Below are 25,096 nucleotides of genomic sequence, written 5' to 3'. Positions count from 1 at the left end.
AACTCAAGTTTAGGAAACTCGAGTTTTGTACAAATGGAACTCGAGTTTCCTAGACTCGAGTTCCACATTTTTTTTTTGGGTCCATGTCAGACTTTATCCAAGAGGGAATGGGTTGGAACTCGAGTTTGTTAAACTCGAGTTCTAAAAACAGTCCAACTTACTAAAATGTTTCATCTACATGTTATGTACCAAAAATTTTTCTAAAAAGCTACTATTTGGCAAATTTTGCCCTAAAACCCCCAACAGCTAGCCTTGCAAAATTTGACTATTACAAAAAAATTTGCAATTGTGCCACAGTACGATTCTAAATGTAGAATCGCACTGTAGCTCAATTGTAAAACCAAAAAAATATTATTTTATTCTTTTTCTCTCTCAACTCTGTCTTCCTGACTCTCCCACTCTCTCAAGTTTGTCTCCCACTTATCCCTCTCTCAGATTTCTCCCTCTCCCTTTGCTTTCTCTCGTAGTGATTTCTCCCTCTCTTTTTGCTCTCCTTCAGGCCACCATCGCCTAGCAACGCCAAGCCCAGGCCGTCGTTGGCCATTGTCTCACCTGGCATGGTCTGATGGGTCTCTCACAGTGATCAGCGTGGCGTGGAGGTTTGTTGATGGGTTGTTCGTGGAGGATCCTGACTGGTGGTTAATTTTTCCTTTAGGCTGTGCGATGCTTACGGACCAAGTGGAGGCTGATCTTGCCATGGCTATGGTGGTGAGTACTGTATGCTGTGTTTGGTGGCGTTAAATCTTGTGGTGGTGGTGGTGGGTCTTGCATTGGTGGGTATTTGTTGTGTTTGTGGGTAAAGATCAAGTGGGTTTCTGGTGGAGATCATGGCAGATCAATGGTGGGTTTCTTTGGAGGCGTCAGTTATTTTGGCGTGGGTTTCTCTGGCGGCATGGTTCAAGTGGTGGGTTTTGTTTGATGTGGGTTAGATGGGTTGTGGTGTGGAGATTGTTGTCCAATGTGGTGGAAATCGGTGTGGAGTTGTGGTGGCTGTGGAAAATCGGCATGGAACTGTGTGTGTGGCTTTGTTGTTGGCTCCGATGGTGGCTTTGTTAGTGGTTTTGCCTTTGGTTTGATGATCCGATGGTGGTGCTGGGATATATGGGGGGTGGCAGTGTGTTCACTATGTTGTTATGGTTGTTTGGCAGTTGTTTGGTGGTGAGAGAGAAATAGTAAAAGAATAATAAAAAATAATATTTAAATAATTTATTTTATTGTATAATTTATATTATTTTAATGTGTTGTATTGTAAAATAAAAGTGGGATGCTAGAGTATTGTAACATGGTATAGTATAATTGATAAAATAGTTTTTTGAAATGGTAAAATTGAATAAGATGACATTTCCTGTTGTGAATGCTCTTAATACGCGCAAAAAAAAATTGATGGAAATAGGAAAAAGTATCTGGTGCACCCACTACATGGAGCAGGTGCATATGATAATAGGGGTCCTTATCTCTTTGGGGCAAAAAAAAAAAAAAAACAATTATAGACAAGGGTAAATAGAGGGATGAAAAGATGAGAGATACTTGTGATTGTGTTAAGAAAGATAAAGCAAGAGTTACAAGATGGTAATATAATCTATATGACAAATAAATTATATAGACATACACACATTCTAGAAAGGCTTAGGATGAGTAAAACCTAATTGTCACTATAAGAAAAACATAGTTTGTATTGCATACAATACATACGCAGCAGAAAATTAATGAATCTACTTCATTCGCAATTGATAACATGTACTATGTAAATTTCAGAATTTAAGAACAAATGAGTGTACCTTGATGTGGTGAAATTCAAAACCAAAGATTAAAAGTACTTGGGAACATTTTTAATCTTCACTCCAATTTCACTTGTGCCCAAGAAGTGTGGTCTCTCAATCAGTTTATATATATGTGTTCAAGGGAGAATTAAAGAATAGCTTACATTCACATATACACCATTTCATTCATTTACAAAATTCTATATGTTTCTATCCTAATAACTAATTATTTAATTGAGCTAACCTTTTGTGCTATTCCAATTGGGTTTTAGTGTGTGGCTTGAAGTGGAACCAAAAGGGGACAAATAAGACACTAGCTCCTATGGGTTTTGGGCTTTTTTGTCAACTCTTGACAAGCCCAAAATTACCATTAATTATGTTTAATACAACTATATAAATATAATTGCACTCTATGCCTTATTAATAAATTATATTCCAAGACTTTATTATACATTCAACTCCTTCATAAAATATTCGTAGTAATACAAAGTTATGTATGTTGACTGTCACTTTGAAGAATACTACATTTTAATCCTTAAGTACCTGGTTTAATCTTTTAAGTTATTCATCATATATTTATGAAATCCAATTTCATAAATATATACTTTACTAACTCCTTACTAAAGTGATTAGGCCTGACACTCTGAATAACTGAACCCATTAAATTTATCTAAAGGGAATATTTTATATATTTGTTAAGAGATTATGAATTCCATCTTGAAAATATATATTCCTTCAACACTACTGCCCAATATACTAAGGTTTTGATTGTGTCTTTAGATCTCACTCCTAATATATCAAAGTAACCTACACTTCATGATCAGGATCATTATTCTCTCAAGATTAAGAGTTGATGTAAATAAAAATCGTGAGATTTATAATTTATTTGACAGTCATTAGTAGAATAATAAATCTTACAACAGTCCAGTTCAATATGTCTTAACACTTAAAATATATCAACTAGAAATCTCCACTTCTATGATCAAGATAAATCATCTTATTTGATATGTTATAGTCTTCGCAGATGAAATGCCCAATTTCATTACCAACTACGAACTAAAATTATGAGTTTACAAAAAACTTGTGATTTATATCTTCTATGACTAAATTACATAAATCACATACTATGCATCTCATGGACTATATGATAATGTCCAAATATTCATGCTACCATTATTTTAGATAATAATAAAACAACTTTATTAATCACAACATAATATCATACATAACATCATACAATAGGATTTAAAGGGCAAATATCCTAACAGTCATCTCTTCAAGGCTAAGAAAATCTCACACATGGAAGAATGAGATAATATGGACTAGGGGAAGGAAATGTTCAGTACCTTCCTTATTGTTTTTAGCTTTTTAAATAAGTCCTATTTAGGATATGTTTTCTTTAGAAGTGTCATAATAGTTATGCCAACCATTGAACTATCAGGTCATAACTTTTATATGCAACTGTTCTTTTTGTATGATTTTTGCCTACAAAATTGATAGTGTTGTCATTGAAAAAGAAGATTCATATCTAAAAGTTCCCAAATTTTTGTATGAAAGTTTCACAATTAGATAATGGAGTCAATTAAAACTACTGAAATTTCATTGTAGGATTGTGAAATGGCATTTTCAAGACTAAGAATGTTTTGATGAATTGTTTTGTTACCAAATATGAAAATTGAGAGGTAGGGGTATGCAATGAACCCACCAACTAGCCAAACCAACCCGACCCAACCCAACCTACCAGGTTGGGTTGATTTTTAAGAGATGATGGGTTGGGTTGGGTTGGATCATGAATTTTTATTTTTTTTTACAATGTGTCAAGTTGGGTTTGGGTCATGAGATTTACAAACCCGTCTAACCCAACCCGACCCACTTATATTTAATATATTTTTAAATTATAAAAATATATATTATATAATTTTGATATTTATTTTTTTGCCTCTCTTCCTAAATAAAACCCAAACCCTAAGTTTTTCTTATATAGTTTGTGTTTGTTTGGTGTTATGCTCATAATTATTTAGTTATAAATTTGCTCTTATTTGAAGTAGTGTTGTTCTTCAATTTAATAATAATAATAATAATAATGAAAAAAAAATTGTCCATCAAGGGTCAAATCGACCCAACCCAATCCACATAGGTTGGGTTGGGTTGAACCCCTAGGATGAGTTGGGTTGGGTTGGGTTGGATTTTTTTTAACCCACCATGTTGGATTGGGTTGAAAAAACTTTTCAACCTGACCCATGCACACTACTATTGAGAGGAGCAGTTTTATTATATGTTTAGGTTTCCACATTCTCACTCCACACCTTCAACTAGAAGATAAAGACTAAAGAAACAGTAATGGAACATAGAAGTGGCGACATAGAAGCAAAACATGAAGAGGAAAAGGGATAGAAGCCAAAGCCCAACAAAGTAGAATGAGGGACAAAAATGTGTTTTTGTACAAATGTTTTTCGATACAACTAAGATCGACTGTCATCCATTCTTGTGACGAGAAGGCCATGTTGGTGGGGTTAATGTTTATTGACCCTTCCAATATTGGCCCTTCAAATGAGCTGGCTAGGCCAGTGGGTTGTGAGAATGTCCCCAAATTTTTAGCAATATTCATAGTACTATATATTTTTTCCATATTTATATATATTTTTAATAGATTGAGCTCCATTAACACCAAAATTGTATCTAAATCAAATGACAAATAACTTGTTTAAGTGCCCGTAAAAATAGAAAGTAATACTCTTTTTTAATGTAAAAAAAAAAACTCTCAACAAGCTAACATTTTTACTTTCTTATGGTCAAATACCAATATTTCGATGTATATATATATATATATATATATATATATATATTTTTTTTTTTTTATATTATCTTTTATTGCATTATTACCTACAACGTTAAATATCCCATGTTAACCTATTTGTTTAGGCAATATTTGTTTTTTTTTTTTAATTTAATTTTTATAATATTTGTTATTGTTTAGCAAAAGATGATAAGTTATCTTCAATAGTTGAAAATTTTGTATACTAAAATTTATAAGCTATGACTTTAGTATTAGAAAATAAGATTTTTTTTTAACACACTCGTATATACCTATATATGCATGTATATTATTTATATATGTGGATTAAGTTTATATTGAGTTTTTTGATTAATGTATCAATACCATAATTCAATCTGTTGGGGAGATAAACACCTTTTGGGTTAAAGTGTGTCTCTATATGTCATATTAATTATTCAAGGAAGCTCCTCAAGGTATTTATCTCCCCAACAAGTGGTATCAGAGCCCATGGTGGTATGCGGCAAATGTGGTGAGGTGTTCATAGTCCCTACCCAGTAGGGACAGAGAAAGCCCAACAAAGGAATATTGCTAATGGTCTAAATAATGGTGTGGTGCAAGGTTCCTTTAGACATGGACATGCGGGGTTCCCATGGATGTGCGTGCGAGGTTGACATGTGGTTCCCATGAATGGCGTACGAGAGACCCATGGATGATGCATTGATGAAGTGAAAAGCCCATTATCTCTCCAACAAGTGGTATCAGAGCCAAGTTGTATGCAGCAAAAGTGGTGAGGTGTTCCTGGTCCCTACCCAGCGGGGACAGAGAAAGCCTAAATGGCCCACACACAAAGATCCTGGAGGAAAAAAAAAGAAAAAGAAAAGAAAAGCCCAACAAAGGAATATTGCTAATGGTGCTAAATAATGGTGTGGTGCAAAGTTCCCATGGACATGGACGTGTGGGGTTCCCATGGATGTGCATGCGAGGTTGACACGTGGTTCCCATGAATGGCGTACGAGAGACCACGAGAGAGCCATGGATGATGCATTGATAAAGTGAAAAACTCATTAGACAAGGGGGAGTGAGTAGGACTTGTTCATGGCCCATAGAGAGGTCTTGAAGCCCACAGAGAGGCAGAGATTCACACGTAAGAGGGAGATTGTTGGGTTACACGTGTGAGTGAAGTCTCACATTGAATAAAGATGAGAAGAATGAGTACTTAATATAACATAATTAAGCACATATCCATTGGGCTTAGGCCTTTTGGGTTAAAGTGTGTCCTATATGTTATATTAATTATTTAAGGAAGTGGTTAATATAACCTTGCATTGATGTTTAATCAATTCATGCTGCATATATTTATCAACAACAACAACAAAAATTCATGCTGCATACCCGAGTTTTAAAACTTATTGGGTAATTTTAGACAATGTTCTTATTATTTGCAACTTCCATTTTACATCCTTACCATTACAAATTTTAAGAGTTTCCTTAATCTAGGCAGAGTTTACTGTTGGTAACATCTTTATATAATGTTGATTAAAAACTGGCATAACATCCCCATCCCTTCTTTCTCTTCCCACCAAAAGAAATGTAGTTATTAGGATTTACTTGATATCTGAGTCCCGTATTGGTGTTTATTGTTTAAAATTCAAGTTGAATACTCCCTGTGGGGCCCAATAATTTATGGGTCAGGTCCACTTACTCGTGGGGAGTCCAAAGGCCCAAGCCAAAGAAGGCTACGGCCCAAGCTCAATAACATAAAACCCAAATGGCCCGGAGATGTTGCTGAGGACAGTTCAGTCCTCGGCAGACCCAAAATTCCACCGAGAAGAGGGGCAAAAACGGTATAGGACCAAACTTGAAAGAAGATTTAAAATATCTCGGGAAAGCTACCCTTATGACCCTTTCCAGATAAGACTCTGCACCCAAGAAAGTCGGATTCTTCGGTTTTATCAACCACCCCCAACGATTCTGGGATTAGACTGACGGGACAAATATCAGTCTTGGAAAGGTTGACCCTACACGTGGACGAAGGACAGTGAGCGTCGGCTAGTATAAAAGAAAAAGTAAGTAATCTGGATAAAGGGGGGCGGGAAAAGAGGGCAAAAAAAGGGGAGCCTCCCATCCCACCTCCAGGAGAAAGACTCCAAGGGTGAAAACACCTTAATGATATCTGCACACCACAGAAAGAAAAAACCCACCGCCGGGTAACTGGGGAAATACCTTAATACTCCTCGGACCAAGTCCGAGGAGTCCAACCCCTCAAGATACGACGCTATAGGATTTAAATGTTCAAACCCAACCCCTTTTTCTACATGAGTTCCTCTAAAATCAGAACCGAACCATCGCCCCGTAATCAAAGGCAAGCCTTTCAAGCCCACTCTCTACAAATCATATTGTGAGAGATCTTTCATGTGCGAGCCCAACATTATTATTAGGCCGTTAAATAATCGTGTCCCTACACTCCCCATTAGTCATTTTGTTCTAGATTCACATTGCTCATGTCGACTTTGAGATTTGAACAAGAAGATGATCTTCTGCTCGCTTCTTCTTCTTCTTCTGTGCTTCCTTGTATTCCACTTGTGGAGAAAAAAGGAAAGTAGAATTGTATACTACAACAAGGACACAACGATAAATGCAAATAAAAAGATAAAAACTAAAATCAAAATATAATCACATTTTTGGAGTGAAACTTTTCCTTTATTATTTTTAACTCATGTTTGAATGATGGCCAAGAAGGATGCGTGAGAGAATATTTTACTTGTTACCAATCCTCCCCAATGGTGTTATACTCCTCCAAACCGAAGACGGATTACTATGCAATAGGCTTCAAATGGAGAAGGAAAAAGTTTGGCTGCAAAGTTTAAACATGTTTTGAGTCCTAAGTTTCAGCCAAATTATATCCAATGAAGAAATCCTACTACAATAATTTTTTCTTTATAGGTCCAGCAAACAAAGTAGAAGGTGCTAATTTTAAAATTTTTGTTTTAGCCATTAGAGCTTAATCATAAATAATTGTACAATCTTAATATAGACAAAAGACTGAGCCACTTTTAATGGGTTGACTGTAATGTCTTGGCAAGGAAAAATATTTTGACGTGTTAAGGAAAATGATTTGCAATGGCCTCATAAGAAGGAGAGAAAAGAGGGATATGTGAATAAACGTATGAACAAAGAAAGTTCTAAATATTATGACGTATTTTTACTTTTTTTTTCTTCTTTTTGTACATATATTTGATGATTCAATAGTTACAACAACCAAATTAGGAAATTTAAACTTAAAATGGATATGATGGAAACATCAAGATGTGCAAATTGAGTTACAATACTCTTGACACTTTAATTAATGTGTGATTAGAAAGATAACAAGTGCAAATGGTTAAGATCTTAGTAGAAATTTTTTTTCTTTTTAACACACTAGGGGTATATGCTTCAATTTCTTTTTAGGGATGGCAATATTGGTTGGGGGGGGGGGGGGGTTAGGGGGTGCCCGATCCCCTCTTTGAGATGATAAAAACCTTGCGGAGAGGAGCAAGATAGGACGAGTTAGAGGTATTTTTCCATTATTAGTGACATAGCTTTGATATTAACGAGAGAAAGGGAGTAGCCATGAGAGTGCCAAGAGAAAGAGAAAGTGAGTGTTTTGAGAGAAGATAATCGTATATTTAAATTGATTTAAGTGAGTGTTTTGAGAGAAGATAATCAAATATTTAAATATGTACAAATAAATCAATTTAAATATACACACAAACACATTCATCAAATAAGGGAGAGATTATGGGATTCTAACACAAATACACACCACAAAACTCCACTCAAAAGTTATAATAACTGGTAAGGGATGGTGAGATAAGTTATACTGCACACAAGATACTCTTTTAAGCAATGTGGGATAAGATAACTAATTTTTTTTTTTTGAAAAACACACACAAGGTAAAAAGTTTTAAGTGATAAAAAAGATAGGTAAAGATTTTAATATTTATCTTAATCTTAGCACATATTTATTAGTTTATAAAAGGTGTGTTTGGCTTTTGCTTAAATTTCGGTAATTATTTATATAGTGTTTATCAAAAGATATGATTTTTGGTAATTTTTATGTTAAATGTGTTATAAAAAGCTAAAAACTAGTTATTTATTTAAATTACTGATTAGAATTGAGGCAAAAAGCAAGAAGTAAATTTTTTTAAGCAAATCCCGAATGCGTTCAAAATACTTCATATGTGCTTAAAGTTTTGTAACTTAAGTGACATTTCTCATTGTCTCAAATAAAGATATTCAAAGTGCAAATTCTCCCCCTCCAATTGTCAAATTATAAAAAAAAACCCTTCATTTGCAAGTTAAAAAAATTTACACCATTTAATTTTGACCAATCGTCAATTTGGCCTTCTAAGTTTTATTTTCATCATTTTGGTCTCATAATTTCACATTTGTTGTCATTGTTAGTCCTCATCAATTTTGTTAAAAAAAGTCATTGTTAATAAGGACTAAGTGTGACAACAAATGTAAATTTACAAGATCAAAATGATAAAAAGTGTAACTTATAGAACTGAATTAATAATTGATCAAACTTATAGAACCAAAATAACAATCCACCTAGGTCCAAGCAGTGGCGGAGCTAGGAATTTATTTTTGGGGGAGCCATATATAAATTTTTGTGTGTGTGTGTGTGTGAAATGTAAAATAGTAATATACAATACTTTATAACTCAATTTTTTCCCTTTTATTTGTTGAGATAATTGTTAAAATACTTATGTGTTCATTTTAAAGATAATGAATGTTTAATTATTGTAATTTATTGACATATGTATTTATGGATTGTATTTTATTTAAATGAAAATTAAGTTTATTTTTAAACTTTCTTAAATATATATGTATATTATCAGGTATGAGGAACCAAAATGATAAGATTATTTAAAAATTTACAAAACTTTTAGGATATTTAAAAAAAAAAATTATTTTTTCAAAAATTTTGGGAGGCCCATGCCCCTTGGTCATCAAGTGGCTCCGTCACTGGGTCTAAGGCATTTCAAAATTGATTAAGTTGGTCCCTAATCACGGCAACAAAGAGAGGAAAAATGAGTAATAATTTAAGGTTTAAATTTGGTCAATTTTGAAATGTTTTGATCCTGCCTAACTGACATTAACCTAAACCAAACAAGTGTTGACTGTCTTCTACCTTTTTTTCCCCGAAAGAAATTTAATAATTTAATAATATTAATTTTTTTAATAGTAATTTTTTTTTTTAGATCAAACTTAAAAAGATGTAATTTTTATGTTTGCTTTAAATAAGAAAACTTAGCCATGTTTTGCACGTGTCAGGTTCTTTTTGGTTTAAAAAATGACCATAGGATTTGAGAAACCCGTGTCAGCAGAATAGACACCCATATATGCATGTCATCAGTAGGATCCTTTTATCGATTCACATCGACCCATATATCTCACGTTTTCTTATCCTTCCTTTCATCTCATCCCCTTTCGTTTGGTCTCCAATCCCATTGTTCTTAATTTCTCCGAATTGCAGTGTCATTCTTAGAATTTCCTCACTTTACGGCAAAATTTTCGAGGTAATAATTATATTATTATTATTATTATTATTATTATTATTCATTGACTTGTTCAATAATCGCATTGACCTCATTGATTTTTTTTTTTTTTTGGTGTTATCAAATTGTGGTTTTTTTTTTTCTTTTTTCCTTAGGGTTTCGAAAATAATTCTGAGAATGCTTGAATTTATTCAAAGATTGAATTTTTAGCCCCAAATGATTAATTTTTTGCTCTTAGAATTAATGGGGTTTTACTTATTCCTTTAAATAATGGCGAAATGTTTGCATTAATTTTTTTCTGTTTATTATTGAAATTTCATCAACATTTAAAGAAATCAAGCTCATTTTGAGCTAAATATTATGGAATATTGAATCCCATATTTGGTTTTCTATTATGCATAATTTATAATCCTGAGTATTGACTCTTATTTTTTTATATGTGGATTTAAGAACTCAAATTTGTTGTTATTCCTACTTTTAATCTGAAATATATGTATTTGTGTATTCAATTTCATTATTTGAAACAATTTGAATAATGGGACATTGGGTTCCCAGCAATAAAAGTTGAAAAAGATTCAGACTTTAGAGGCTTATGAGGTTTGTGATGATTTATTAGTATTATTATTATTTTAGGCCAGTTTTGTTTCAAGACGACTTGTTAAGGTCGGAGAGGAATTCGCTAGTCCAGTAAGGGCTGGCTTCGTTTATTCAAACACGGCTCTAAGAAAGGAAGAAGGTTGCATTAACACTAGATGGGGCAAAGAATGTGTGCAGGCCTGTCCTAAGTTCTTGATTGCGTCTCCTACGTTTCACGGTGGTCGTGGTGCCCTACCTTCAGCTGGTGGGCATCCGGCAGATCTCACCTTCCTTGCTGGTGGCGGGTGCTAAAAGTCACACCCAATTGATCTAACTTTCCCTGCTCATAGAGGGTGCTAATTGCTACATTGAATAGGTTTCTTTTGGTTTTTGTACTGGTTAGTTTGCACGCTATATATACAATCATGGTTACAGTTAAGCAGGTTGAAGATGACAATTTGGTTTCAAAAGGTGCAATCCCTGAGCAATTGAAGTGTCCTCGGTTCTGTTTTCGAGGTCAGTACAGTTGCGATCTAACCCTTCTTGTTAATATATTAGTAAGCTGTAAAGATTCTTTGATGTTTAAAGTTTTTAGATTTCATGGCTGTTTCTTCTAGTACATTCCTGCTTTTGTTCATCACGGGGACTTGTATCTATGATATTCCACTATTTTTGTTTCTATATTTTTTAGATCAAAATGCTTAACCTTGATTAGATTTTTTGGTAAAGTTTGTTTGCTTATAATCAAACACTTATATTTATGTCTCCATTAAATTCATAAGACATTCTATGAAAAATTGGGGACCTGAAAAAAAAAAAATTTGGACTGCCAAATGTCGGCATAGTATGATTGCATTCCATTTTTTCTTTTGTTTATAAATACTGGAATGATCACATGTTTAAATTTATTTGTCATCTCTGAAACAAGCAACTTGATCTTTTTATAAGAATATGTTGGGATTAATGTTTTGAATTTAATTGAACTGGGAAGTTGTTTAGTAATGGTGATTAAAAAGAATATAGAATGATTATCATAGCGGCAGTGCCGATGGTGTTATTGTGGGGGATGGGGAATTTGACATCGGCCATGTTTATTTTTTGATGGAAGGGAGTGGTGGCTGCAATGATGCCTCAATGGTGTGGTGGTGGTTCCACACAGTATATCAGTAGGAATATTTTGATGTTTTGGAAATGTTTGGAATCTAAAATTTTTGTGAAATTCTATAATTTTTGTAAATTGTATACCACTGTTTCTTTTTGGTTCTGAATACAGCTAAAGTGAAAAATGAAATAGGGCTGTTGCTTTTTACTGAATTATGTTATATTTGTATCATGTAATCCGAGTTGCTTTTATAAGGATTACTTGAGCATTATCAATGTACTTGTGCTCATCTACATCCTACTAAAGTATTCTTGTCTCTTTCCTCAATCATCACTTAAAATATATTCTTAATATAATGGATTATCTTGGAGGAGGTAGCTTTGCGGACATCAGATTATTTCAGGGGATGGTGTGGGCTGGCTTTAGTTTGTGTATGCCTAATTTTTTTTTTTTTTTTTTTGGTATTGTACTTCTTGATTGCTTGTTTACGTGGTTTTGTTATGTGAATTATGGGAAGTCATAAAGTTGTTTATGTGTCTGTATTTGTTGGGTTTATAGGATATTGATTCTCTCTACAGAAAGGTAGTTTGTGAAACATAGGGTAGATGCTTCTGCAATTAAAAACTAGTTGACAAATTAACAGTTTTGATGAGGCTGCTGTCATTAAGAGTAGTGAATAATTATATTGCTGTATAGTTGGTACCAAACACAGATGCTTTCTTTCATTTCTTCTGTTTATTTTTGGAGCCAGTGTTAGGGAAAGTGGGTGCCTTGATTTGAAAATTGGTCTAATCTTACAGGAAAATATATAAGAATGGTGGGTAGGTAAACAAAGATGTAATTGAATCTATTCACGGATTATAGTAACAGTATATAATAACACCACTTTATATCATAGTAGTGATGGATGAACTGAATTCCATATTTGTTTTCTTTGTTTTTAATTTTTTTTAAGGAAAATCGTTTATGTGCTTAGTGTCATTTATTTTGTTACTGCTCCCAAGCCTAGAAAAAGGAGGAGGATAGTGGTGGTTGATGGCCAACGTATAATTTTGTCACTTTATTATGAATGAATCCGTGGAGTGTTGGATGCATAGTTAGTGAAAGAAAAGAAGGAAGGTATATTTTGTGTGATAGAGCGGCTGGGAAGTTGGTGAGAAGAGTGCAATGGGGGGGGGGGGGGGGGTTCGTAGCTTTCTCATTGAGTCTAAATCTTTTCAATTAGTTGTAGAGGAAGGGGGTCGTTTTTTCTTATTAAGGATTTTTGAGAGGGGCAAGTTTGCCATGAGATCAGTTTTCATGAGCAAGAATGCAGCCCATTGGCTGATGTTTTGCATTGAACACTTTGTTGTTGGGAAGAGCTCCAAGCAGTTTTTCACTATTAGAGAGGGTGACACTGCCTTCACTCTCCAATGGTGTTCCAACTCCTCAGGCCAGTTCTTGCTGTTAACTAAACTCAAAGCTGGTGGGCCTAGGAGATCGATTATTATACCGGAAGGCAAAGAGAGATATGGTTGGAGGGTTTTTGGTCTAGAACTAAGGAAATTGTTGTTTCCTTCTCAATATGCAGTGGGTGGAAATGGTCCTCCTAAATTCATTCCTCAGGCGCGGAAGTATAATCTGGAGGATCAAAACTCTAGAACTTTTGCTGAAGTTGTACAAGGCTTTCATGGAAGAACTGAGGATAGAAAGCAGCTGTCACATCTTGGACTCACAGCCAAAGAGAAGTTAACACAGCTAGGAAAGGAGAAAAAAGGGGAGAATCTAAAACTCTCAGGTGCAAAAGTGGGGGAAATTCCAGTGAGCAAGTCTGAAAGGTTGGAGGTGGTGGGAAGGATTTGGAGGGAGCAACGGTTGAGTGAGGTGGTTGAGGTGGGTAAGCAGAAGCTGGCAGATACTAGGTTACATCTCCCAAGCTTTTTGAATTCAAAAGCTGATGAAAAGGGGAAGAAGTCTGATTTTAGGAGATCTTGCTGGTCAGGGAGAGGTCTTGTCATAGAGGTTGATGTGATAGGGAGGAGACGGGTCTCTTGGGTTAGAAAGAAAGGGGGAGTTTCAAAGATCAGAGGGATGGCACGTGAAGTGGAATGGGAATGCATCACTGATGCTTCTAAGGTCCTTAATTGGGCTCCTCAAGGAACCAAACAGGAAGCTCTTAGGCCAGGTTTGGGCCGTGGAACAAGCCCAGTGATGGGTTCTTTTTACTCAGGCCCAAGCTTGTTTGAAATGGGTGAGAGTTCTCTGGCTGGGGAAGGTAAATCAGCCCAGGTTCTGGCAATAGAGGCTTGCCCCAAGGCTCGTCACCAGCAAGGAGCGTCGGACCGGAGTGCGATGCCTCTGTTGGTGGCCGACGGCCCCTTCGTCGCCGGTTCCAGCTCCGACGAGCTCTTGGAGCCACCGGGAAGGGACACTGGTCTCCCCATTGCCGGGACTGGGTCCGTTGAGTCTCCGTTGCAGCTGGTGGAGGCCGACGGCCCTTCCTCTGCCGGATTCAGCTTCGACGAGCTTCCGATGACACCGGGAAAGGCTGGTGACCCCTGCTCCACCGGTTCTTGCTCCGGCGAGTCTTTGATCCCTTCGATCAAGGCTGACGGCCCCTCCTCCGATAGAATTAGTTCCGATGTGCACTCGGTGTCATCGGGTAAGTCTGATAAGGTGCCGTCGGGGTCATCGGCAGAAAGGTTTTTATCTGATTTCTTTCTGAGTTTATCAAGGGCTGGGCTTGTGGGCTTGAGGGACAACATTGGGGCTGAAGGTGGCTGGGACAGTTGTGTCATCTCCAAGCCGAATGCTGCCCTTGCAATTGTGCAACCCAGCTCAGCGGAGTCTCCCACGAAGGCTTTATGTGCTGTTTCTGAGGTGAGTGATTTGGTGGAGGACGAACTGAACAACTCAGATATGGGTTTGGGGGGAGAGGATAGTTTATCAACTCCTCTGTTATCTATCACGCCCTTTGGGTTCCCTTTGGCAGCTGAGTTGAATTGGAGTAATGAGGCAGTGGAGAGTGTGAACATGTTGGATATTTCTAGATGGGTGAAGAACAAACTCCCTAGGTTTAGTAAACTGGTGGGGCTGCCTTTTTGCCGGCATGAGAACTTATGTATTGCCTTGCTACAAAAGATTGAGAGGGAGACGGAGGCTGCCAAAGAGTTGAACAGGAAAGCTACTGCTACTAGAAATGTTGTCATTTTTAAGGAGAAAGGGAAGAGGGAACTGAGGAATTTGCAATCTTCGGTTAATTATGATGGTAGGCAGCGGGCTGGCTGCTGAGTTATTGGTCAGTTGGGGTTGTATTGTCTTTATGAATTTGAAAATTCTTTCTTGGAATGTTAGGGGTCTGAATGACGGTCGGAAACGTTTGATAGTGAAAAATTTATTGCGTGATTGGAAGTGTGATGTAATCTGCCTTCAAGAAACTAAGCTTGCTGGCCTGGACAGACAGTTGGTTGGTAGCTTATGGAGTTGTCCTTTAATGGATTGGGTGGCGTTAGACGCTGTCCAGACGGCGGGTGGGGTTTTGTTGATGTGGGATAGGAGGGTCTTAGAGAGGTCGGAGTGTTTGGTGGGTTCTTTCTCTATGTCTGTTCGGTGGCGTGGGGTCGGGGACGGTTTCACTTGGGCGTGTTCGGGGGTTTATGGCCCAGTTGACAATAATGAGAGGGGTCTAATGTGGGACGAGTTGGTTGGTGTTCAGCATTATTGGAATGTCCCTTGGTGTTGCATCGGGGATTTTAATATTGTTCGTTTCCCTAGTGAACGGTTGGGTTATTCTCGTCTTACTCCGGCCATGGAACTATTTTCGGAGTTCATTGGGGATCTTAACTTGATTGACTTGCCTTTGGAGGGTGGGAGATATACTTGGTCTAGCGGTTCAGATCAGCCCTCGATGTCTAGGATAGACAGAGTTTTGGTGTCTCATGATTGGGAAAAGCACTTCCCGAATGTGACCTAACGGATTTTACCTCGTCCTGTTTTAGATCATTGCCCAATTCTTGTGGAGGTAGGGGGAATGGCGAGGGGTAAAAGTCCGTTCAGGTTTGAGAATATGTGGCTAAAGTCGGATGGGTTTATTGATAGAGTTCATTCTTGGTGGAATCGTCATTCCTTCTCTGGTACTCCTAGTTTTGTGTTTGCCAAAAAGCTGAAGGCTTTGAAAGAAGATATCATTCAGTGGAACCGGTTGGAGTTTGGTCATGTTGGGCGCAAAAAGTCACATTTATTAGAGGCTCTGAAATCCTTTGATGCCAAGGAAGGGGAATTTGGCCTCTCTGATGCTGAGGCTTGTGAGAGAGATGTGGTGAGATCTGAAGTTAAGAATCTTCTCTCTTTGGAAGGAATCTCATGGAGACAGAAATCAAGGATGTTATGGATTAAGGAAGGAGATAATAATACTAAATTTTTCCATAGGGTGGCTAATTCCCGCAGAAGGTATAATAATCTGAGTATTTTGGAGGTGGATGGGGTGATTTATGAGGAGGAATCCGAGGTGGCTGCCCAGGTAGTAAACTTTTATAAAAATTTGTATCAGAAGACGGAGGAATGGAGGCCTTTTGTGGAAGGTTTGGAGTTTGATCAGATAGATGGGTCGGAGAGGGGTTGGCTTGAAAGGAGGTTTGAGAAGGAGGAAATTCTTCTAGCCGTTAACGAGTTGGTTAGAGATAAAGCTCCAGGTCGAGACGGCTTTTCTATGGCCTTTTTCCACCATTGTTGGAGAGTGGTGGAAAGGGATGTCCTAGCAGTTTTTGAGGAGTTCTATCAACATAGTAAGTTTGAGAAATCTTTGAATGCTACCTTCTTAGTTCTTATTCCTAAGAAGAATGATGCTTCCAATATTCGAGATTTCAGGCCTATTAGCTTGGTGGGGAGCTTGTACAAGATCCTGTCTAAGGTTTTGGCGAATCATTTGAAATTGGTTTTAGATCATCTGATTTCTGAGTCTCAGAATAGTTTTGTGGGAGGAAGATAGATTCTTGACTCAGTTCTTATTGCCAATGAGTGTGTTGATAGTCGAGTGAAGAGTAAGATCCCGGGGGTTATTTGTAAGCTAGACATTGAGAAAGCTTATGATCATGTGAATTGGGAGGCTCTTTTAGACCTTTTGAAGAGAATGGGCTTCGGGGAGAAGTGGTGTAGATGGATCCGCACTTGTATCTCGACAGTCCAGTTTTCTATTTTGATTAATGGGGCTCCAGCTGACTTTTTTGGGAGCACGAGGGGTCAGAGACAAGGGGATCCGCTATCTCCAATGTTATTTCTAGTCATAATGGAGGTCTTAAGTAGGATGTTGAAAAGAGTTGAAGGTGCTGGCCTGATTAGGGGTTTCAAGGCTGTTGGAAGACGGGGTGAAGGGGAATGTGTCTCGCACCTTCTATTTACGGATGATACTATTTTGTTTTGTGATGCGGAAGTGGAGCAGATCCTTCATGTGCGGATGCTTTTCCTTTGTTTTCAGGCTGTGACTAGTTTGAAGGTTAATGTCTTGAAGAGTGAGGTGGTTCCAGTAGGGGAGGTTAATAATATTCATGCCTTGGCAGAGATTTTGGGTTGCCGGATTGGGTCCTTGCCTATGACCTACCTTGGTATGCCGTTGGGGGCTTCTCATAAGTCCCCTTCTATTTGGAATCCTATCTTGGAGAAGATTAATCGGAGGTTGGCGGGGTGGAAGAAGTTGTAATTGTCAAAAGGTGGAAGATTGACGCTGCTCAAGAGTACGCTTTCCAGCCTTCCTACTTACTATTTATCTCTTTTCACCATACCGTCGCATGTGGCTAATAAAATTGAGAAGATTCAGAGGGACTTCCTGTGGGGGGAGTCGAAGGTTCATTTGGTGGGGTGGGATAAGGTGTGTGCTCCTAAGGTTAATGGTGGCTTGGGTATTAGGAAACTAACTACCTTTAATAAAGCTTTACTTGGGAAGTGGTTATGGCGGTTTGGGGTTGAGGAGACTCGTCTATGGAGGAGGGTTGTAGCTTTGAAGTTTGGGGAAGAGTGGGGGGGTTGGTCTTCCAAGTTGGGTAGGGGTGTTCATGGGTGTGGTTTATGGAGAAGTATCCGAAAAGGTCGGGAGGTTTTTAGCAAGTTTATCCGGTTTGAGATAGGGGTGGGGGATAGAGTGAAGTTTTGGACAGATCAGTGGTGTGGGGACTCTCCACTCCATCTTTCCTTCCCGGTTGTGTATGGGATTGTCACTAATAGAGAGGCTTCTGTGGCCTCGTCTCTCGAAAGATTGGGGACCGAGGCTCGTAGAAGTTGGAAGGTTCCTTTTCTTAGGGATCCTAATGATTGGGAGATGGGAGAGGTGGATGAATTTCTCCATACCTTGGATTCTTGTTTACCTCACTCCGAGCAAGGAGACCGCATGATTTGGAAATTGTCGAAGAAGGGGGATTTCAACATTCGCTCCTTTTATGACAAGCTTCGAAGTCCCTCTCCTTTTACTTTTCCTTGGAAAGGTATTTGGAAGGTTAAGGCCCCTACGCACGTCTCTTTCTTTGTTTGGACTGCTGCTTGGGAGAAGATTCTTACAGGGACACTTTGCGGTGCAGAGGCTTTGAGCTGGTTGATTGGTGTATTATGTGTCGTTGCAATGGGGAGACGGTGAACCATTTGCTTCTCCATTGTGAAAAAGCATATAAGTTGTGGAGCTTGATTTTCAGATCTTTTGGGATTTCTTGGGTCTTGCCTAGATCGGTTGCAGAAATGCTCTTCAGTTGGTGGAACTGGTTTGGAAAGCACTCTTCTAGCATTTGGAATTTAGCTCCGTTGTGCCTAATGTGGTGTATTTGGAGGGAGCGGAATTGGCGAACTTTTGAGGACAGGGACAAATCCGATGACCAGTTGCTCGCTTATTTTTGTGGTTCTCTATTTGATTGGTCTAGGGCTTGGGGACTCACCTCTAGTGATTCCCTCCCTTTGTTCCTTTGTTCTCTCCTTTGTATTTAGTTCTTTGTTGTTTTCTTGTTCTCTTTTCTTTTTCTGTTTGTTTCTCTCTCTGTATTGTCTGCTCTGCCTCTGTTTTCATGAGGTAGATTTTTGAATATACTTCTTTATTACTTATCAAAAAAAAAAAAATGAATGAATCCACTTTTTTTAAGAAAATGGTGGTTTGGTTTATAAATCTTGGGATTAGCTAACATCTTCTTTCACATAAATTCATTTTGATTGTTTAATTTGCTCAGATATCAGGATTCCTCTTTATCGCTTCAGTAGCCAATCTCTTTTGGATGATAGTCCATTTGAAGGACACGTATGCATTCCAGAAGACGAACAAAGTGCACTAGATTCTCTTCTTCTTGCTCAGGTGAGATTCAAAACAAATATAAACATTGATATTTATTGAGGTCTAGCTATAATATATGTGCTCTTTTATTACATTGCCAGTGGGAAGATAAAATGTGGAAAGGCGTTCTCAGATATGATGTGACAACCTCTGAAATTAAGGTAGGTTATGCTGCACTAATCATCTTCTTCTGATATAAGCTGTTTGTTCCTTTTACATGGGTCCAGATTTAATCACCACAGAAGCACTTATTTATTTAGATACTTTATGCAGGTGATTTTTGGCAGGAGAAAGTTTATTGCCCAGTTGAATGAAAGACTGGGTATGGATTATGTGCCCAAACCTGAGCCAGATAAAATTTGTGGTCAAGGGAATCTCTCTGAGTTTCAATGGACAAAACATCAAGAGGAGTTTCTCTTTTATGTTGCAAGTGGTGAAATGGCAATACCTGAGCTTATTCCTTCTGCTGCTATGCCTGATGGGGCTGTCTTGATTATTATTAATGTAAGGTGGAGGGTTTATGGCTTGTGTTTATATATGTAGTTTTAATCATCTTCATGCAATTATCATGACTCATGGTGCTCATCAGGTTCAATAATTATGCAAACATATGATCCTAACTTAGGAAGCAGGAACTTGGCAAACTCCCTGGAGTGTATGTGTCCCACATGTATTGTACACAAATACTTTGAAGTGTGAACATCAGAGGAGAAGTCATGGTTGAAGAGGATGGAGTGAGAGATCTTGAGGATGTGAGATTCAGTGGAGGATTATGGATGGGAGGGAGAAGATAGATTTAAAAGAGAGAGAGAGAGGTTGGGTCTTTAGGGCAGGGGGTGGTTTGACCAAACGAGGGGCTAGGATGCCGTTATCCTCCGTGACACTTATTTTTATTTTTTGACTAAGCACTGTACTCTGTGACACTGACTGGGATTTTAATTGTTAAGTTGACCAAAGAAATTGAGCTTAGGTTGAATGACAAAATAAATCAATTTTTGGGCCATGGCTTGTGTCTGGATTGATGGGAAACTTGTTGAAGCCCAGTAACTTGACAAAATTTTGTTCTATTAAAGAGGCCAAACAAAACAAATTTTTGGATAAAAATTTATTGCATTCCTAAGATCATGTACTTCTAAATTAGATACCAAAATTTTGGAGGAAAATTACAATATTTCATCTAATCATAAATTGGTTTGTTGATATCTTTTCAAATGTTATGGGACTAAGGTTTTGTTATTTCAAATGTTTTTTGGCATTATTATTTTCATACCTAAAACTAATAAATAACCCTAATAGTATTAATTAATTAATTCTTATATCTATGTTTACAAGAATTAATGTGTTGCTGTGCAGCTGTGTTCGTATGGTTTTGTAACTGTGTATTATATTCGTATCATGTGTGGGAATAATTTGTTATAGATGCTGATTGCAATTAGTTATGCAGGTTTATATGTTCTAATGACATTCTCTAGGGTAAGATTTGATTGATAATCAACTTTATTTTCTAGGAAATCCCTGTGGAATACGGCCATGTCTTCCTGGTGCCTTGTGGCTCAGATAGTTTGGCCCAGGTCCTAGATACAAAATCTTTGGAAATGGTTGCAAGGTTTGCAGTTGAAATCAATAATTGCTCCTTTCGCTTGTTCTATGACTGTCCTACAGCTGGTACTTCTCATCGATATTTTGAGGTATGAGATTACTTATAGTTGTTGATTTTTCACTTCTTTCAGCATGACACTGTTAATTTGGCAACTGATGATGTTCTTTTCGCCTGATAATTTGTGAAGCTTTGTTGCATAAGGTTATTGTGGTCTTAGAAAAAAAGTTTTCCCTATGTGTTTTCTTGTGAATTTATGAGGATGCATTAACGACTTGTGGTATCTGTTTCTCCACAAGGTCTGAAATAAACCTAACATTTGATGAATGTCTCCACAAGTGGGGCCATGGTAGATTTGACATTTGTCTAGTAATTGATTAAGTCTTTCTCTTTATAACCTACTTTAATTAATTCATTTTTTTTGTTCTTGAATTTACAAGACAACTTTCTGGTTAGTGAATACACACACAAACATCCTTGGGGGAGCGGGTGTGGGTGTTTCACATATACTTATAAAAAAAATTCTTAACATGATGGTGTCAACTCTTTTAAGATTGAGAAGACAAGTAAAAAAAAAAAAAAAACTTAACATGATGGTGTCAACTCTTTTAAGATTGAGAAGACAAGTTTGATGCTGCATGTCAAATTATAAAATAAACCAATTTGAACTTCTCATGTAAGCATTGTTAAATGTGTCACCTTATAAGTACATTGTTAGTATATAACAACAGAAGTACAGGAATCTCAACAGTTTTTTTTTTTTCAATACCTAATTGGCATTTATCATTTAACTTAATAGAGGATGGAGGTGAAGCAGTTAGTTTGGTTTCTGATAATAAAATTTTGACAACATTGAAGATATGGTTTATGAACTGTACATACTGCATACTTAGGTACCTTTTAGTTGTTCCTAGAGTATGTGTTTGGTGTTGTAGCAGTATATTTTAAAAACTAAAAAGAGTATTTCCTGTGCCAAAAATTTTATTCTGCTTGGCTTATGATTGAAAATGCATTTTTTTCCTCCTTTGATGATGCAGGCCTGCAAAATTTTATTCTGCTTGGTTTATGATTGAAAATGTATTTTTTCCTCCTTTGATGATGCAGGCCTGCTACTTTCCAAGCCCTTTACCTGTGGAGCTGACACCTGTTGATACTTTTTTCCATGAGGGGAGGAGGGGGATGCGTATCTCTGCCGTTACAGATTTCCCCATTAAGACCCTATTGTTTGAGAGTAACAAAAAATTTAAGAGAATGGTGGAGGTTCTTGTTGAGATATGTTGTCAATTACAGGAGAAGAGCATTCCATATAATTTGCTGATATCCGATTGTGGTAAAAAGATCTTTTTGTTTCTTCAGGTAAGATGGCCTATAGTCTCATTTTAAGCTTAAAATTTTTTCTTTCTTTACTACATACTTCATCCTAGGAGTGATTTGTAACCATTAGTTTAAATTGAAACTTGGATCTCCTATTTTTTTGCTGGACACTGAAAATTTTGCAGATTGAGGTGCACTTTAGGAGTATGGCAGGAATAGGTAGACAATGTACAATTTATTTTGAACCTCTTACTTGTCCTATATTTCATCCCTTATGTGCCCTTTGAGAGAATTTAAAACAATCTTTTTGATATCTGTGTTACTTACAGCAAAAACATTTGTCTATGTACGGTTGAATTTCCTTTTTGCTTTTTTATTTTGTTCAAATTTGAAATCAGAAGCAAATGTTTGGTTTTGAATTACACATATACCAGCCATTGAGCTCTATGTCAAATGACACATCTTCTTCTATAATAGTGAGGAGATTAGAGTGTGTTTGGGAAGTGATGAAACTCATAGCTTATTAAAGTTTTTAGCTTATTTTTGTTACTATTTATGGGTCCCATTGTATTTTTTGGTACTATTCATGGGTCTCACTGAACTATTTAGCTAGCTTATAGTTTTATTTTTTTATTTTTTATTTTACAGTATTTTCAGTAAAAAGTTTCAGTTTCAGTTAAATAAACTGTTCCCAAACGGACCCTAGGGTAGTGGGTGCCAGCGTGGGTAACATACAATTTTTTTTATTAAAAAAATAATCACTTTTTATGGCTTCTACATTTTCTTTAATATTTACATTCTGGCAACTGTCATTATGCTTGTGCAGTTGTGCTGAGTTCCGATGAGCAGCACATAATTTTGCTTTTTTGGAGATGCTTTTTCCTCTATTTGTATAATGTATCTTTTCATGAATATGCATGTGAATTTCTTGCTGATTTAGTTACCATGCAAAGTTGATGCAACGCCGGAGGATCAAATGTGCTCTGCCATTGGTTTTGGATTGACTGAGTGTTTGCTAATCAGTGATTGATTCTGTGCAGATGCAAAATATGGCAAACTCTGGGACCCTATCAGCTTGGGAGTGCGGAGGTTATTTTTTGTTTCAATCAAGGTCTGAATTTGATCAAGCCACTGAGGAGACTATGCTTAATAAGCTACGTGATGTCTCTCTTGATGATGAAGGCTTTCAAGTAGTGAAGGAGCTCTGTTGCAGTATTGCTGATAAGTTTGCCGCTTGAATTTGCACCTTTGCTGAACATGCGGCACAATAGATGTCCATTTGACTTCTGTTGATACTTTATGGTTAACACGATCTTGTTTTCAAACATTCTTGTGCTCTTGCAATGTTGTGGATTAGTTTGTTACTTGAATTTGGGACCTTTGATGAATGTAATGCATGAGTATTTGTTGATTCTTTATGGTTAATGTGATTCTATCTTTCAAACATTCTCGTGCCTTGGAACTCAGATATATAATAATAAACATGAAAGAAGTGGGATTCGTGATGTTGTTCATAGTAAGGTACTTTATTTTGGATTTGATGTGATGAAACTAACCTTTGGATGAGAGGAGGATTTATAAAGCCTTTTTTTCCCCCCCAAATCAAGGGCAGGAGAGTAAGATTGAAGGTGGTTTCCTTATTGCGCGACCATATTAGCATTTTATTTGTTGGGATTGGTTGAGACATCATGACCCAACTCCACTGAAGGCACCAGTGGACATTGGGCCAGTGACATGGAAATAATTCAAAGCGCTTCGTAGTTTGGAATTTGATACCGAGACATACAACGCGTTTCTAGAAGTTCATGCTCCAAAAATCAATTCAATGAAAAACCTTAACTGTTTTTTTATGATGTTAAATATCAAATCAATTTTATTTTGGTCCTTTAAATATGTATTGAGTTTGATTTTGGTCTTATAACTCTAGGGAACTTAGAAATTCAATATATGAACGGAAATTTGATGAGAAAATTTGAAAATATTTGATGAAGGTACTAAATTTCAAATATTTGAGGGACCAAAATTGAACCTTTTGAAATTAAAAATTGAGGGGGGGGGGGGGGGGGGTGGGGGTGGAAATCAAACAAACCATATATTTGATGGATCACATTTTTTTTTTTTTGGAAACTTGATGGATCAAAATTTCAATTTACCCTATTTTATTTTAATCATCTAGCATATATATATATATATATATATATATTAATATTATTAAAGTTGGGTCTTACACAATGAGCTTGTGTGGTTTGGTTTACTTACATGTTTTTACCATTTGGCACATTATATGTACATTTCTTTTAAAGGTAGAGAGTGAAGACAGGGAAGTGAGATTCAAACCACAAACATTACTACTAAAAATACCATTATCATTGAATTATCACTTCAACCTCATATGTACATTTATATTATTAACATACTTATATTAGTGTATGGTAAAACTTCATCATTAAAGTTTTAAGAAATTTAGAATATTGTTCTTATTAAAACTAAAACCAAAATTGTCATGAAAATTAAAAAGGGTTCAATTATTTATATAATAAATAAATTACAAATTATAATTAATGGTTTAACCTAAACATGTGCTTGAGTTTGCCTCATTTGTTAAATAAATGAAAATAAACAATCTTTTTTTTTTAACAAACCTTTTTCTTAATAAAAACTCTTTATTTACGACCTAGTTATTTTTGTTGATAATTTAGTAGTTGAAGGAAGTGGAATTAGAATACTAAACATCTTTATTGAAAACACTAGAAAGTTCTAGTTAAGTTATAAGAATCTTGGTCATTTATCTCAATATATATAATTATCTATAATTTGACATTTCAAAATCTAAAATTTAGACCATATTTTGACAAAAGTAATTGCTAAAATTTACTCCTTACAAAAAATATTAACTTGACAAAAAAAAAAAACTATAAAAATTACCCATATTCAGGCCCATTCCTTAATCCATGGCGTCTTAAAATACTAACAAAACCCTAATTTTCTTTTGGGTCATTTTGTCGTATCAAGGCACGGGACTCATATAAATCTAAACCATTAATTTAGTGTTATTTTGATCTCGTCCTTTCATTTAATTTGAGTAGATACTAGTTACTGGTAAAACATGGATTGAGATCAGTTACAATAGCTAGCAATCCCGCCCGCAA

General features: G+C 36.5%; 1 protein-coding gene across 1 annotated transcript; it reads left to right on the top strand.

Moving 5' to 3' along the window:
- Positions 1–9,905: 9,905 nt before the first annotated feature.
- LOC126726687 (GDP-L-galactose phosphorylase 1-like) lies at positions 9,906–23,393 on the top strand. The gene is made up of 8 exons (XM_050432011.1): positions 9,906–10,100; positions 10,713–11,171; positions 18,936–19,057; positions 19,138–19,197; positions 19,310–19,540; positions 20,545–20,724; positions 21,738–21,989; positions 22,988–23,393. Exons 2-8 carry the CDS (start codon positions 11,081–11,083, stop codon positions 23,183–23,185), a joined length of 1,134 nt encoding a protein of 377 aa, XP_050287968.1. The 5' UTR covers positions 9,906–10,100; positions 10,713–11,080; the 3' UTR covers positions 23,186–23,393.
- Positions 23,394–25,096: the final 1,703 nt, after the last annotated feature.

The sequence above is a fragment of the Quercus robur genome, chromosome 5 (genome assembly GCF_932294415.1).
Source record: "Quercus robur chromosome 5, dhQueRobu3.1, whole genome shotgun sequence".
Classification (NCBI taxonomy): domain Eukaryota; kingdom Viridiplantae; phylum Streptophyta; class Magnoliopsida; order Fagales; family Fagaceae; genus Quercus; species Quercus robur.
The sequence above is the reverse complement of the archived record's forward strand: the minus strand, read 5'-3'. Positions and strand labels throughout refer to the sequence as shown.